We start from the raw sequence: 13,566 nt of genomic DNA on the forward strand, positions 1-13,566 counted from the left end.
AAAGATCCATTTATCCCTCACAATCTGTGGAGCATATTTTTCATATTTTCATCGTCTCCTTTCTGACCTTCAGGGAGAACAGCTCATGGATGATAGGGAAGGGGAGATGCGGAGATCTGTGACAGCGTAAGTAACTTTGAGCAAGTGATGGCAGATGTTGGAGTGGGACTAAGAAGGTTGAGCTCAGAGGGGTTGATGGGATATGTTATATCAATTAATGCTGAATGGAGGAAGGAAGAGAGGAGACATGATGCACCTTTTCATCTGGCCCTTTCATCCACTGCTCATGTTCCTGACATTTTCTCTACTCTTCGCCTCCCATCACTGAACTCCTTTTGAAAGATAGATCTCTGTTTTGACAAATGTACACTTCAAAGAACTCTCTTTTGTACTGTGCCCAGACTAAGTATGAATGTTTCAGTTAGGGCCTGGATTGCATGGAAAAAGCTATTCTGTAAATACAACATATCATGCAAGGAACATTTGTACATCTCCTTAAAATATTATGTAACAGCTTGCCTTTAGTGTAGCTTATATTATTGTGGTTCAGAACAAGTGGGTTAACAAGAAAGTTGTGTAGTCATAAAAGCAAAACTATACCTGCAGGTCTCCAGGGAAAAGACTTCTCAGTAGAACTATAGAAAAGGAAACAAAGAAACCAAATTTAATTCTTTTCAGGCATTCACTTTCTTTAATGTGATAAATAGAGAGAGTTCAGTGTGATCAGTACCCACACTTGTAAAAAAATTTCATGAGGGAAGAACAGTTCTACACATTTCCTTTCACCCACTATCCTTATGCACAATTTTAAGCACAGGAGGACAGTTCAAGGAAAGAAAGTGTTTTCTTCCCACATCTGCATTCAGGTTGTCTTTTTATCTATCTAAAGTTATAAGAGATCCTTATTTAACCCGTGAGAACTGGCTTGGAATGCCATATCCCAAACTGACCATTGCACTGCCAACAAAAAGCGATGATAAACATGGGTCTGTTGAATCCCATAGGCTATTTAACAGATAATCAGAGTTGGAAGGGACCTTGTAGGTCATCTTGTCCAACCCCCCCACCCACCCAAGCGAGAGATCCTACACCATTTCTGACAAATGGCAGTCCAATCTCTTTTTGAAAGTCTCAAGTGATGGCGCTCCCACAACTTCCGAGGGCAAGCTGTTCCATTGGTTGATTGTTCTCACTGTCAGAAAGTTTCTCCTTATTTCGAGGTTAAATCTTTCCTTGTTCAGTTTCCATCCATTATTCCTTGTCTGGCCTATAGGCGCTTTAGAAAATAGCTTGACCCCTTCCTCTCTGTGGCAGCCCCTCAAATATTGGAAGACCGCTATCATGTCTCCCCTGGTCCTTCTCTTTACAAGACTAGCCAAGCCCAGTTCCGGCAACCGTTCGTTGTATGTTTTAGCCTCCAGTCCCTTAATCATCCTGGTTGCTCTTCTCTGTACGTTTTCTAGAGTCTCAACATCTTTTTTATAATCTGGTGACCAAAACTGGATGCAGTACTCTAGGTGTGGTCTTACTAAGGCTTTATAGAGTGATATTAGTACTTCCCTTGATCTTGACTGTATCCCTCTGTTAATACAATTTAGGATTGCATTAGCTTTTTTGGCTGCTGCTGCACACTGCTGGCTCATATTTAGCTGGTTGTCCACTTAAGACTCCAAGATCCCTCTCATAGTGACTGCTATTGAGCATGGTTTCACCCAGTCTATATGTATACTTTTGGTTTTTCTTGCCTAAGTGTAGGACTTTACTTTTTTCTACATTCAATTTCATTTGCTAACATCCCTATTATATCTCATTACGAAAAGCAAGCAATTAATTTAGCAATCCTTCACAAGGAAAGCATAGAAGTGGACTAATTAATTATTCATTAATCTGCCAACTGTTGAAAAAGATCTTATGTCTCTGGCATATCCATCCAGTGAACTTGCCCATAAAGATCTCTGGGACTGCACAATTTAGAGCTATATTCATTAGCTTATCATAATTACTGTAAGGATGAGGGAGATCATACAGTGCAAAGATGGCAGTAATAAATATAAAGGTACATTCCAAGCTCCCTTTAAGTCTTATTGACATCAACAGGGGGAATTAAAATAAATGTATCCAATCTGCAACAAATTAGTCTTTTTGACTAATTAATAAGGACTAATAAAAATTGTATACTAAAATCTTTCCTTGTATGATTAATTTTAATATTAGTAACATTTGTTCCTGCTCTTACTCTTCTCATGGTTGAAAATTATTCCCGCTTAACTACCAATGAATTTTGAAATAATAAAACTTTAACAAACATAACTGAAACATTCATCTTTAACTGTATAAACAGAACTGGTGATTAAAAACAGGACAATTTATATGAACCTAATTCTTATATAACATTAATATCTCAAGTTACACAAGGATATTACATACTATCAACTTTCTGGAAAAACTGCAATCGATAAATTAGATATTGATATTCTTAATATCAAAATTCAGGCCAGAGAGGAACTACAAATTAGGTGTCATCCAACATAAATTTAATGTTTTGTTCCTACAGGATATATAGTTCCCCTCCTCCTCCAACCTTGTTCTGAATGGTTACAATGCAATTTCCCTGGCAGCCAATGAGAGAAGTGGCAGTATGAATAGAAATTTGATTATATTCAGCTCTATCTCCTTCAGGCTATAGTAACTAGGTTCCTTCCTTGTGAGCACCCAGTAAATAATGGTAATTAATGCACCGCATTCTCCATTCCTTGTATACAAATGCTCAAATCTATATAAGTAAAGTTAGAAAAATATATAACTAAATATACAGTTTAGTTGTATATTTTTCTAACTTTACCTATACAGGTTTGAGCATTTGTATACAAGGAATGGAGAATGCAGTGCATTAATTACCATATAAATATATTGTTTAATTATGTATGAGTGGTCCTTGGTGCTCTCTGAGCTTGTTTTCTTGCAGCCATTTCATTACCCTAACTTGGTACCACCATCAGTGCTAGCAAGGAGTGCTGCTTGCTGACATTTTATATTCTGGTGTCTTGCCAGTCTGTGTTGGTGGGGAGGTCTTAAGATATTTTTTGGTTAGGCAGTTTACTAATGGCTGTTTGACAGTTTTTGATCGGAGTATTGTTTAATTATTAAATAAAATTTACAATAATAAATATTACAATAATAAATAAATAATACATAATAAAAATGAACATGTCTGCCTTGGAGTTTTGATTCCGTTGGGTGTGTTACTTGGAACCCTGACATCAGGGCCGTCAAACTTGCGGCCCCTGGGTCAGATTATCTGCCTCTACCATACAGAATGCTAGACTTTTAGTGTTGGTTTTTTTTTGGGTGGGATTTGTTACTCAGTGATTAGATTGATAGGCTTCGGGATGCCTTTATAAACCCTAACTATGGTTCAATGAAAAATGCATGCATCTTTTTAGGATTTGTACTTTAACGAAGGAGTAACGTTTTAGTGGAGATTGAACGATGATCGGAATTTTGCAAATGGTGTTGTGATGCTCCAATTCTGTACCTTTTAATGGGAGGAAAAGTTGTGTGATGGGGAAAAAAATAGAAAAAATGTCAAGTAAAAAAAAAGTTGTAATTGAAGTCAAGACTTCTTAGCTTCGTGATAACTAGCACAATAAAAGTTAAAAATGCTTCCTTTTATTTATTGTACCCCTACCTTCATAGTCAATTATGAGAGAGAAAGTAATTGGCCACAATAAATAAATGCATATATACAGGGGAAAAGGAGAAAGGGTTTGATTAAGGCAAATAAATATCTGTAAAGATAAGACTATCAACAGTTCACTGCAGCAGTTATGTTGAGGAATTTTCTGGATTTCTTAAAAATATTTTTATTACCATTTTTAATGAGATATAAAATCTAAAAAATAAGAAAAATATATATAAATAAAAAATGAAAGAGAGAAAGAAAGAGAGGGAAGGGAAGGGAAAGAATTTTTAATAAGGTACAAAAATTTTAAAATAATAAAAATATATAAAAATGAAAACTAAAATAATGGAATGAAATAGAAAGAGAGAGGGAGAGGGAGAGAGAGAGAGAGAGAGGGAGAGAGAGAGAGAAGAAAAGATTGTTCACTATGGGCTCTTTTTAAAAAAAAGTAAATACAGGTTTTCAGCAAAAACATCATTAACTGTGGTCACATGACTGTGGGATATTGCAAATGTAAGCTAGTTGCTAAGCGCCTGAAACATGGTCACATATCCATGGTGGTGGTTGTGATAACTAATTTTGCTGATTTTGTTAACCATCCCTCTAACCCTGAAAGTAGATCACTATCCATGTTATTCTATCAATATAATACAATTATCAAACATTTGGGAATAACACTACAAGGGTAAACATCCTTTTGCAAGTTTGAACAGCTGGTACGAGCTATAAAAAATAACAACCATACGTTTTTATGAAAAAAAAAACACCAGAGAAAACTCTACAGGGATAACTTTGATAAGAATCCAATTAGACAAGTAAGCTACTTAATAGAATTGGTGTGGACTTCCAAGCATCTGCAGAGGAAGGTTGGAATGCATTCAAAATATACCAAGCAAGTGGGGTTACTGTTACATATGTCTTTTGTTCTAAAGGGAACTATTAAATCTTTAAGGGAAGCAAGAGTATATGAAGTTTCAACAAAAATCCTGGCTGTTGTACAGAATAATTCGGATATCCTCCTAGAGAGAAAACTGGCAGTTGGAAATAGTTCAGTCTAAATAATTGCATTTTATTCTTGTAGCCTTGCAGTCTTGGGAGTTGGGCAATATAAACAGAGAAACAATCAAATGTGTGCTGTGCTTGGAAACAGGATTAGTTTTGATGGAAGAGTCCGAGTCTCCTTCAATCTTTGGCTAAAAATTGCCTATGTACAGATGACTTGGCTCCTTTCACTCACATCTTACATCTATATGGAAGAGAGTCTGATAAATGAATTGAAATTTTGTAGATTCACTTCTAGATTTGGCACTGTACCATGTTTTGAAAATGATCTGGCAAAGTATGTGGATGCAGAACCACAAAGAAATATATGTCTAATTTCCAGTCATGCGTATGTTAGATTGATTTATAGTAGCTTTATGTCTAGACCCTAACTTTCCAATATAGTAATAATAAAATATTGTATGGCTTTTATGCTAGCTGAATTTAACACCTTCTCTGAGTGTTAACAATGGGAAGACACCAGTACATATTTTAGCAACTTGCCTGGTTTTGTGGAAGTAACTCCAATTATATTACAAATGTAAATTCAACTGATATTACCACCTGGCTGATCTTGACTATACTCAGTAGGTAAACAGGGTTGGGCCGAATTAATCAGAAAGGAGACCACCTTGTACACCAGAGCTGCAGACCAACTTTTCCAAAGTTGCAAAAAAATACCTTGAAGAAGATAATGGCAAACCACTTCTATACCAGAAACACTACATATAAGAGTCCATTAAGTCACCAGAAATCTGAAGGAAACTTTGTAAAATAGAAAAGTAACACACAGTTGCCACTCTTCCACTCTAATCAATCGCTCTAATTTCTTATTCTATTCCTTCCCCCAAATCTTGAATGGGTAATTTGACATAATTTAATAACCATTTGTAAGTAGTCATGACACAATATTAGAAAGAGCATGTTAAATCCTCCAAGTATTAGATGGGATTATAAAACACACAATGGCCTGAATCAATTTGAAGCCACTGAAATGAAAATCTTGCAATTGTTGCATGGAATTTCAGGTTTTTAAAAATTTCTTCCTAGCGTTTTTCCTGAAGGTATGAACTCTGTTTTTTCAGATCAACCAAATGCTGATCTGATGTTTAGGACAGGAATTGACCAACACCTTGTCACCCAAGCCTGACATCATGAGCTGAGGTAGAGCAGAGCGACTGGCCAGAAGTTAACTAACCAATTAGACCAAACTGGCTCTCAGTCCTATTGCACAGAAAAATCTCATCAATCTGAGATTAAAACTTTTGAGGAATCTATTGTTAATTTGACTCTTCAAGCAGGTGCACCTATTAAAAGGTTGAAGCAGAATCCTGAAAACAAAACAGACGGTTTTAATAAATAACAGAACTGCCCTGTGCTCATACAATTATTGTGAATAATTTTTGCAGTATGCACATATTTAGTTCACAGCTCAGCCTTGTTGTGCAGTCTGATGGGACATGACTCATCGCTTGCTTAAGGATCTACATTTGATATTTCACTGGACCACAATTACCACATTATAAAAAAAGCAAGCCACAGATCAACAAAACAGGTCTGGTAACCAGGAATAATTTACTATGGAACAAATCCAGAACAGAGAATAGCAGAATGTCACATGCTATTACCTACATGTTCCAGTGCAATCATTCAATACTATTGTCTACAATGCATCCTGCACAACTCATTTTACACATTTATTGATTAATCTTGGTATACCACAAAGCAATTTACAATGACATTTCCTTTTACCAATTTTGGTAATGGGTTTGTATTTGTTTATAGCCAGACATTCAATTTCTAAATCAATTAAATTACACAAATTCAGGTGTAAGAATGAGATTCTGTGTTTGCTAATTTCCCCCCAAATCATTATTTCACTTCCATTAGATGTCAACTCTATCAGTGTGTTATGAGGAATACCTTATTAAATGCTACAGATGTTACCGTTAGTCTCCATGTAAAAAATAAATAAACTGACAAAAATCTGAAATTAGAAAAAGAAATATTTAAAAACTATGGATAATTTTTTTAGATTCCCAGAACATTCTGACACTTACCCTGAAATCAAATATCATTATATAGCAAATTATCAAGAGTTGTAACACCTAGCCAATCTTGGTTAACCATGAAAAGATTAAGCAGGGTCTGAGCTAATTGATAATGACAGAAAAGGCAAAAGAAAAAAAAAAAAGAAAATCCCAAGGCTGCGTATTAGATTCAGTAGTTAAATAAATAAATAAAAATCCCAGACGACAGTAATGGCAAATCATTTTGTGATGCCTTACTTATCTAAATATGCTAATATCAACTTTCCATAAAATGTTAATAAGAATAGAATGAAAAGCAATAACAAGAATTTCTGCTCATTTCTGTTAAGTTTATTAGTAATTAGATGCAAATATAAAAATAGCTCCCAAATTATAAAATTTGCATTTCCCTTTTCTACTCCAACTCTTTGTAATATACAATTACAGCTAACTTGGGAGCACTGGAGACTTGATAGGCAGCCAAAAAATGGATTAAATATGTAAATAAACTTTTGAGACTAATCATATTATGTGAAAGAGCTGTTTCACTGGAAACATTACAATTTCATACAAGAAGTGTATTTATTTATAAACAAATGACAAAATTATCATTATTGGATTAAAATTAAAATCTGTTGCAGGTATATTTTAGAATATGCCTCAGTCCTCACATATTTTCTTCTTCTGTGGTTTATGCATATACTCCCAACTAATCTAGTATGTCTATGTGATTTGGTAGTGCAACCTTTTGTGGAAGGATACACAACTGTTCAAAAGGCTTCTCAGGGAAGAGACTACATCTCCTTGTACAACATTCTAGACCTAGTAGTAACTCCTGGGAAATTGAGGTGTACCATTCAAAATCTACTATCTCTATAGTATATGCTTTAGCTATTTATTGGATCTCTACAGGATTCTTTAGCTATTATTGGAAATGTAATATTGTAGCTTCTACTATAGGAAAAGAGAGGGAAGGAGTATATTTATCAGCAAAAATAACCCAAGAATGCCAGGGTCTAGCATCTGGTCTCTCCCTCCCCCCCCCCACCCGGAAGAATCTAACTTCTCAAAGGTATCAAGAAGTCAAAGAGGGATTCAGGAAGTGGGAGTTCTTCAGGGGACCTGTTTTAATATGGACCAGGTTACTCTCAGAAGTTAAAAGTGGTTTCCAATTTCACGTCTTTCAAAACATAAGTCCTCGACATACAACCACAATTGAGCCGAGAATTTATATTGCTAAGTGAGCAATTTGTTAAATGAGTTTTGCCCCATTTTATGACTTTTCTTGCCACATTTAGTGAATCACTGCAGTTGTTAAATTAGTAACATGTTTGTTAAGTGAATCTGGCTTCCTCATTGACTTTGCTTGTTAGAAGTTGACAGAAGATGGTCACATGACCACAGGGATCATCATAAATATGAAACAGTTGTCAAGCATCCAAATGTAAATCACAGGACCATGGGGATGCTACAGTACAAGTCATAAGTGTGAAAAATGGTCATAAGTCACTTTTTAGTGCTTTTGTAACTTTGAATGGTCACTAAATGAACTGTTGTAAGTTGAGGACTACCTGTATTTCTATGTATTTATTATTCACATTGGCACATTGTTGCTGTTCTTTTTGCACCTAGTTTTTAAGATTGAATCAGTTTTAAATGCAAACAAACAAACAAAGTTGAATATCAGTCAACTAGGCAATGGATCATAGGTAGTATATGATAAGTATATTTGCATTTCTATTTTGCACTATTTGCAACATAGGTCACTGAACAATTAATATGAGCAAGAGACTCAATTAATGAAATTTTTTTGAGCTTAGGTCAAAGCAAACATAAAGAAGTGGTGGAAAGCAAAGCTTCCAGTGATCCACCGACATCGCGTACTGAAGGAAGAATTCTCAGAGATTAGTGAGAATGACAAAAATCAATTCCTGTATTCCTTTGGGAGGAAGACAGTCTCTTTATTCAGTCCCACACTAGTGATTCCATTAGAATAGTGTACAAATACTATATAACACAGTAAATAGCGTGAGATCAGCATAGTGATAATTTCAGAAAAATAGCCATTTCATCAAAAAAATGCCATTGAAATCATCAAAAATATGCAAGCATCAGCAATTATAGACAGAAACTGTGTAACTTTAAAACAAAAATAATATGCATTGAGAAGATCAAGTTGTAAAGCTACACAGCAAAGAAGCAGCTATTTGTTTTCTTAGATATTTTCTTCATGCTCACATTCTTATGTTATGTATGTACTTAAATATATTACTTATACAATTTAAAATGGTCTGGTTGTCAAGGTATGACTAGATATTAACAACCAAAATAGACAAAAGGAAAGAACTTCTTTAAGCTGTAATTACCAAAAGATGCCTTGATTTATTTATCAAATTATCGTATTTTTTGGACTATAAGATGCACTCCCCCCCTCCAAAAGTGGATGGAAATGTCTGTGCATCTTATAGAGCGAATATTGCGGCGGCAGGAGGGGGGTTGGTGCAGCGCCAATCGGCTGTTCTATGGGTACTAATTTGAGTAATAATTTGGTTGGCTTTAATGAAGGACAAATCTATCAAGGGCCATTAGCTTTGAAAAGTCAACATGACCACTAGACTGAGGGAAATTTGACTTCAAATTCCAGTTGTAGGAAATGATTGGAGGGAGAAGGATAAATCCCCTGCTTGCAAATTCTTGGTTGTCAGTGTGCAAAACAAAATATTGGACTACAGTGAGCCTTGATCTAATGCAGTAGGGTTGTTTTTAATGTAGCTATGGCATTCATTGTCCAATTGGTGATGCAGGTTTTATTCTCAAATGTATACTCCTTACAAAATCAAGAAAGATTAGGCTAAGCATGCAAACAGTATATTCTCGTTAAATGTTTGTGAAAAACATCCCTAAATCTGCATTTGGTTGCAGGTAGTCCTCGACTTATGACCATAATTGAGCCCCGAATTACGACTGTAAGTCATGTGGGTCGTTAAGTGAGTCACCATGTGAGCATGCCTCATTTTACAACCTTTTTTACAGTGGTCATTAAGTGGATCCAATTGTCCATAGTAGGTGTTCTTTGCCAGAAACTGGAAGTAAATGCTGGCTTCTGGGGGAAAAAAAACATTGCAAAGAGCGGGATGCTACAAATGGCTGCAAATGTATGCTGATTGGTGAGCTTTCCAAATGCAATCACAGGACCGTTGGGGGCAATTGTTGGAAATTCGTATCTGGGTTGTAAGTGGACCTGGGGAGATAGTTGTGAACAGTCGCTAAGCAACAGTTGCTAAGCAAGTAAGTTAAGGACTATCTGTACTCTCAGCCATTTAAAGAGAAAATTATAATAATAGTGAAGGAATATGCCTAGAATGAGACAAGCTATTTTAAAGCAATAGCACTTAGACTTATATACCGCTTTACAGCCCTCTCTAAGTGATTTACAGAGCATATTGTCCCCAACAATCTGGGGCCTCATTTTACCAACCCTGGAAGGATGGAAGGCTGAGTCAACTTGAGCCTGGTAAGATTTGAACTGCCAAATTGCAGGCAGCCGGCAGGCAGCAGAAGTAGCTTGCAGTACTGCACCCTAGCCACTGCCCAACCACAGCTCTTATCATTGTAATGCTATTACATTTTTAAATCCTATTTTATTACCTATAAGAATAAACAAACATTGGGGGAATCCAAAATTTTAAAATCATTTGAGATTGTGTTGAGGTATGCCCACTCAAAAAATAAGACACACTGGGGAAGATACAGTTTATCTCAAAATCTAGGCCGTATTTAAGCATTTTAAACATTAAAAGTCAACGTAGGTCAGTTTCCTCTTTTCGAGTCCTTCAGTGACTAATCATGACAAATCCTTTCATCCTACCAATTCTCATCTGCTGCATATTTACTGAATTTTTTTAAAAAATATTAATATTTTACAAAAAGTATACTTCCATGCAAAATAGTAACCAATATAGGTAGTCCTCAAGTTACCGCCGCAATGGAGCTCAACATTTTTGTTGCTAAGCAAGACATTTGTTAAGTGAGTTTTGCCCCATTTTGACGGCCTTTCTTGCTACAGTTAAGTGAATCTCGCTTCCGACATTGACTTTGCTTGTGAGAAGATCGCAAAATGAGAACCCCATTATCCCGGGATACTGTTACCATCATAAATATGAACCAGTTGCCAAGCATCCAAATTTTGATCATTGATGTTGCAACAGCTGCTAATGTGAAAAACGGCCCTAAGTCACTTTTTCAGTGCTGTTATAACTTTGAACCGTTACTAAATGAACTGTTGTTAGTTTGGGGGCTATCTGTATTATCAAAATTGAATAACCTAGATAGCAAAATTAGACTACCACCAGCCAATACTGTATTCCCTAATCCAGACTTAATCTCCTCATAAAATTGTTCAGAAATTATTTGCAAAATTATGCAATTGAAGGTTTTGTCTTCATTCCCTGGGTTGATCTACATGACCAGCTTGCTTCAGCACAAGCATAGACCACCAACAGTTTTGCAAGGCCAGGAATGCATATCATCCTATAGCTGATCCCAGCTTACCTTACCAAACTTCACCTATCTTTTCTTGTCTTATATCAAAAACACCGTTTTCAACTTGTGGCAGCATAAATGTTTCTGTTCATTCAACTATTACAAGCAAACATCTCCACTCCAGTTTGTACATCGCCTCGCCATTTTATTCTGGACTGCTGGGCTATCTGCCTCCTTATGAAGAGACCTCATTCGCTGAGCTTGCTTCTTCTCTTCATTGCACCAATGGCCCACTGAAGTGATGGGCCTTTTAGCTGCTTTCCTTTGTTCACCTTTGCCTATCACTTCTGTTCTGTTCAGCCACCCGTCCCCATGCAGTCCCCAGCAATGTATTTGAAGTTAAGGTAGAAAAAGATCAAAAGGATAAGACAAAAAAGCCTGGGTTGCTGGAATGACGGGAAGCTAACCTTGGTTTCTCCTTAAAATGTGAACTGGTGAAAACCTGGGGCTTTTTTAACCAGATGAAATTGATAAGCACCGAGGAAACCATAGGATATCCACCACTTGTGAATTATGAGCATGCTCAGTGAAGGTGGATGTTAGTTAGGATAGCAGACTCCCAGCTAGGCCTTGGGAGTATCTAGCTCTAAATCATAGTCAAAGTGGGTAAGGTCCATTCCAGCATGATTCTGGGAGAGGACAAGGTGTCAACTTCTGTAACTGGGCAAAGGCAGGAACACTGACTATATTAAAACTTTCCTCTATACCTCCATGTGTATGGGAACAACTCTCCAGGTTCCTGACCAGTACTTTTGCTGTTTCCTGTCTTTTGCTCTGTAAATACACCATCGGTTTGATTTTTTTGGAGTTGGCTTTTATGGATTCTTCTGGCTCTTGACCCATAGACTGTTCTTGGATGGCCTAGTTTTTCTGTCTACACTCTGTGTGAGCCAATAGCTTTGTGCTGAAATAATTTACATGCAAGAATGCCATCACTGTGGACAAAGCAGACGAACGGATTGAAATCCAAAAAGGGATTTTTTTTTCCCCTGCCATCTTTATTCTCAGGTAGTTTATGCATAGAAATCAAGCAGTTTAAGTACTGAAGTACAGAAGAGCCCTTATTGTTGAGCAATGGGATGTATTTGAACCTTCACAATGGAGTGTGGAGAAAGATCACATATTCATCATAGTAACATTGATTAAATCTCTGTTACAGCAAAGTTTTTATTAGAACAATTCAAATTAACCAAGTAATAAGCTGTTCAAATAAAAATATTGCCCTTATTTATTTGTTGCCTTTAAATTAGTCTCTAGAGTCTTGAAAAACTGCACACTCATATATAGTTTTCTAGGCAACATTTTTAGAAGTTGCTTGCCATTTCCTTCTTCCTGTGACTTAATGAAAATATCTGGCTCAGTTACCAAGTTATCTTCTCTAAGTCCTGTCTATGTCTTAGGACTCCTCATTCCTAGTCCAGTGTTTTAACCACCAAACCAAGTGGTCCTTAATGCCCTGATATGGACTTCTAAAAAACATACGGAGGGTTTTTAGTTATGGAAAATAAAACATTTGTAAGCAGGGATGATTCCTTTACAATAACATTGTGAACAACGGTTTCCAGAAAAACGATAAAAAATTATCAAACTTTCAAGAAAGCTATTTTAACATGAATAGTAATTAAGTAATCAAAGCATCATAATAGGCACAAAGATCATGATTTTGAAAAGCAGCTAGACAACTTCAGAGAAGATAGCTGTGTGGAAAGATTAATGAGGTTTCTAGGTGTTTTTTTTTAGCTCTTCCTAAAAGAAGTATTGTACATTGAGACATATGATGTTGCAGACAAGCTGACAGAGATGTTAATTCCTTGCTACCGTGATACTAGATTATATGAAAATTACTAATACAGAAAACAGAATTCTGGACTAGAGAGATGGATTTTCTTGTCTATTAATAACGCAATTACTATTGAGCACCTACTTTTTAAATCTCCAAATTTCTTAATGAGAAATTTCTGGCAAACATAAGCTAAAACATATGCATAGTTTATTACATGTGTTCAATACTTTGAATGGCAAAGAATAATTCTCAAGAGTTGAATCCCGAGTTCAAAAGGTTATGGTCACTTCAACAGATCAATACCACTTATAGATATCAACTTTGTCACTCTTCTGCTCATTTTGATGGGCTTAGCCAGTTTAAATGAAAGAATAATGTTTTAAGTTGAATCCTGGATTAAATTTGCACATCATGTATATTTTTGCAAAGTTATTGACGTTCATATCTATAGTAAGTCATTTGATGAATTGATTGGTGAATACAAGTAC

At 36.0% G+C, this 13,566-nt stretch overlaps 1 protein-coding gene across 6 annotated transcripts in view; it reads right to left on the reverse strand.

Annotated features, from left to right (window-relative positions):
- Positions 1–13,566, reverse strand: part of PKP4 (plakophilin 4) — a 154,057-nt gene that overhangs the window by 54,675 nt on the left and 85,816 nt on the right. For all 6 annotated transcript variants that reach the window (XM_087949964.1, XM_087949963.1, XM_087949961.1 and 3 more), the window contains one exon: positions 601–635. Coding sequence is in view for 4 of the 6 variants with exons in the window: in XM_087949961.1 (XP_087806087.1) it covers positions 601–635 (35 nt within the window). In the remaining 2 variants the exon portion in view is untranslated. The remainder of the gene's footprint in view (positions 1–600; positions 636–13,566) is intronic.

Source organism: Notechis scutatus, chromosome 1, assembly GCF_049901735.1.
Source record: "Notechis scutatus isolate UNSWTSFEM ecotype Mainland chromosome 1, rNotScu1.2, whole genome shotgun sequence".
NCBI lineage: Eukaryota > Metazoa > Chordata > Lepidosauria > Squamata > Elapidae > Notechis > Notechis scutatus.